The following is a 2,088-nucleotide window of genomic DNA, read 5'->3' as shown; positions in this document are numbered from 1 at the left end:
AAAAAATCACTCCGTGCCTCATTTTCCCCACCTGGCTCACGGATGGCCTCATAAGCTCACAGTGGCCCTACCACGGGAGTAGAGGGGCAACGTGTCTGCTCAGAAGTCACACTGAATTTGGGGGGGCCCCGCCCCCAGAGGGGTGCTAGAGGAGGACCTCTGTCTCAGTGTCTAGTATACTTTTCCTGACGAATTTCCCACGGAAAATCAAGTTCGAGTTTGAAGCAGCCTTGTCCTTTTTAAGATAGAATATAGATACATACAAAATAAGATATAAAATAAGATAGCTCTCAGGGTATGACGATCACAAGGACCACATGGACAAGAAGCAGATGGGGGTTGCTTTGGGACAGGGCGGGAGTAGGGGTGACAGCAAACAGGTACAAAAGAGTCTGAGGTGATGGAACCTTCTAGAACTGTGCATGCAATTCTGGGACTGTACTAAAATGAACAAAACTGCCCTCTTACAACTGGTGAGGCGTGTGGTGTGTAAAGAGCCGGCTAAGAAACCATTAAGAAGAAATAAAGCACCCACGTCTACAGCGCCCAGCAGGGTGCCGACACGGAGCCCGCTGGTGGCCATCTCGGCCACGTGCTCCTGCCGCCCCAAAAGGGTCCTCCCTGAATTTCGTGTTCATTATCTGCCTTTCGTCTTGGTTTCGGCACACAGATGTGTTCTTTTAGACAGCACGTTGGGCTGGTTTGCATGTTGTTGACATTCACATGTTGTGTGTCACGCTGCGTGTATTTTTCCGCTACTCACTTTTTTGGGGGATGAGTTTCAAGTTTGGGACTGGACGGTATTTATTTGGTTGAAATATCACATTTAATTTATTCCTTCTGCCAACGGTTCACTTTCATTTTTTGTTCGTTTGCTATTACAAACTTGCTGCTCTGAACATTCCGGAACGTGCATTTGAGTTTCTCCAGGGGACAAACTTGGGAGAGATGTCACTGGGTCTCAGGGCACACACCTTCCAGTTCCCTAGAGAAAGGCCACTGTGCCTCCCCAGATGTCCTTTCTAAGTCCCTTCATTCCTAAAGGCCTTCCTGGGGAGACCCTCTCACCCGTGCTCCCGGCAGGGTACCCCCTTTCAGCCAGGACTGTCTGTGTCCCCGCCAAGCTCCGGGCTGTGGCCTCAGGCATGCTGTGCCAGGGTCTGCCTGCGCCCACACTGAGCAGCCCATCTGATGAGACACTTGCCCCCGGCTGGTGCGAGAACATTGCGAGATCTGGGTTCAGACCCCGCACTCGGCCTGTTTCCTCCACAAACGGGGTGACAATGGCTGCCCACACGGGTCACAGTGAGCTGATGACATGTGTAAAGTACACTATCAACACTATGGCTTCGTCCACGTTTAAACTAAGTCCCTCTGCTCTCAGACTCAAAAGGCGATGCCCAGATGCCTCTCCTGGATCATCACCCTGGGGCTGGGACAGGCCCTTGGCACCGATCTCAGGTAGTGACCTGGGGGATGGGTGGAGAGCCCCCAGCTCTCGTCCCCCAGGTTACTACCTGAGATCAAACACAGACCGGTCAGGGGTTTGGGGGGGCAGGGCCCCGGGCTTCCCTGGGGATGACACGCACACTGCCTGCCGTCTGTGGGTGCTCAACAGGGGTTTCCAGGCGGCCCAGGTAAAGCAGGGAAGCTGCACGCGGGCTTCAGGGCGGGGATGCAGAAGTGCAGGCCTGGCGGACAGAGGCAGGTGGGCGGGGCAGCAGGCGGGGCCGGGGCGTGGCCTGAGGGGGGCGCGTGCTCACCGGTGTCGTGGATAAACCTCTCGATCTTGGCCTGCATGCCCCAGTAGCGGAACTCCACCTTGCACAGCTTATAGGCGCACATGAGGGGCGCCAGCTGCTGCTTGTGCTCCTCGATCCAGTTTTCGGACAGCGGCCCCCGCTGGGTCTTGGTAGAGTGGAACAGCTTGGGGTCCTCTTCCATCCTATACTCGTTGGGGGGCACGGGGTCCTTGACGATGTCGATGAAGTCTGCAGGGAGACCCGCGAGTGGCCGCTTCCGTCCGCCCTCCGCCCCGCCCCTCCCCGTGTCCCCGCCGCCCCCAGCTCCCTGCGGGGAGGGGGGGGG

General features: G+C 56.5%; 1 protein-coding gene across 9 annotated transcripts in view; it reads right to left on the bottom strand.

The window, feature by feature from the left end:
- The window catches only part of PITPNM2 (phosphatidylinositol transfer protein membrane associated 2), a 122,291-nt gene that overhangs the window by 19,883 nt on the left and 100,320 nt on the right, over positions 1-2,088 (bottom strand). For 8 of the 9 annotated variants that reach the window (XR_003045809.1, XM_025045554.1, XM_025045552.1 and 5 more), the window contains exon 5: positions 1,764-1,991. Coding sequence is in view for 7 of the 9 variants with exons in the window: in XM_025045554.1 (XP_024901322.1) it covers positions 1,764-1,991 (228 nt within the window). In the remaining 2 variants the exon portion in view is untranslated. Of the gene's footprint in view, positions 1-1,763; positions 1,992-2,088 lie in introns of those variants that run through there. The other variant, XM_015587965.2, reaches the window with a different exon arrangement.

Source organism: Pteropus alecto, unplaced genomic scaffold (genome assembly GCF_000325575.1).
Source record: "Pteropus alecto unplaced genomic scaffold, ASM32557v1 scaffold213, whole genome shotgun sequence".
Lineage (NCBI taxonomy): Eukaryota > Metazoa > Chordata > Mammalia > Chiroptera > Pteropodidae > Pteropus > Pteropus alecto.
The sequence above is the reverse complement of the archived record's forward strand: the minus strand, read 5'-3'. Positions and strand labels throughout refer to the sequence as shown.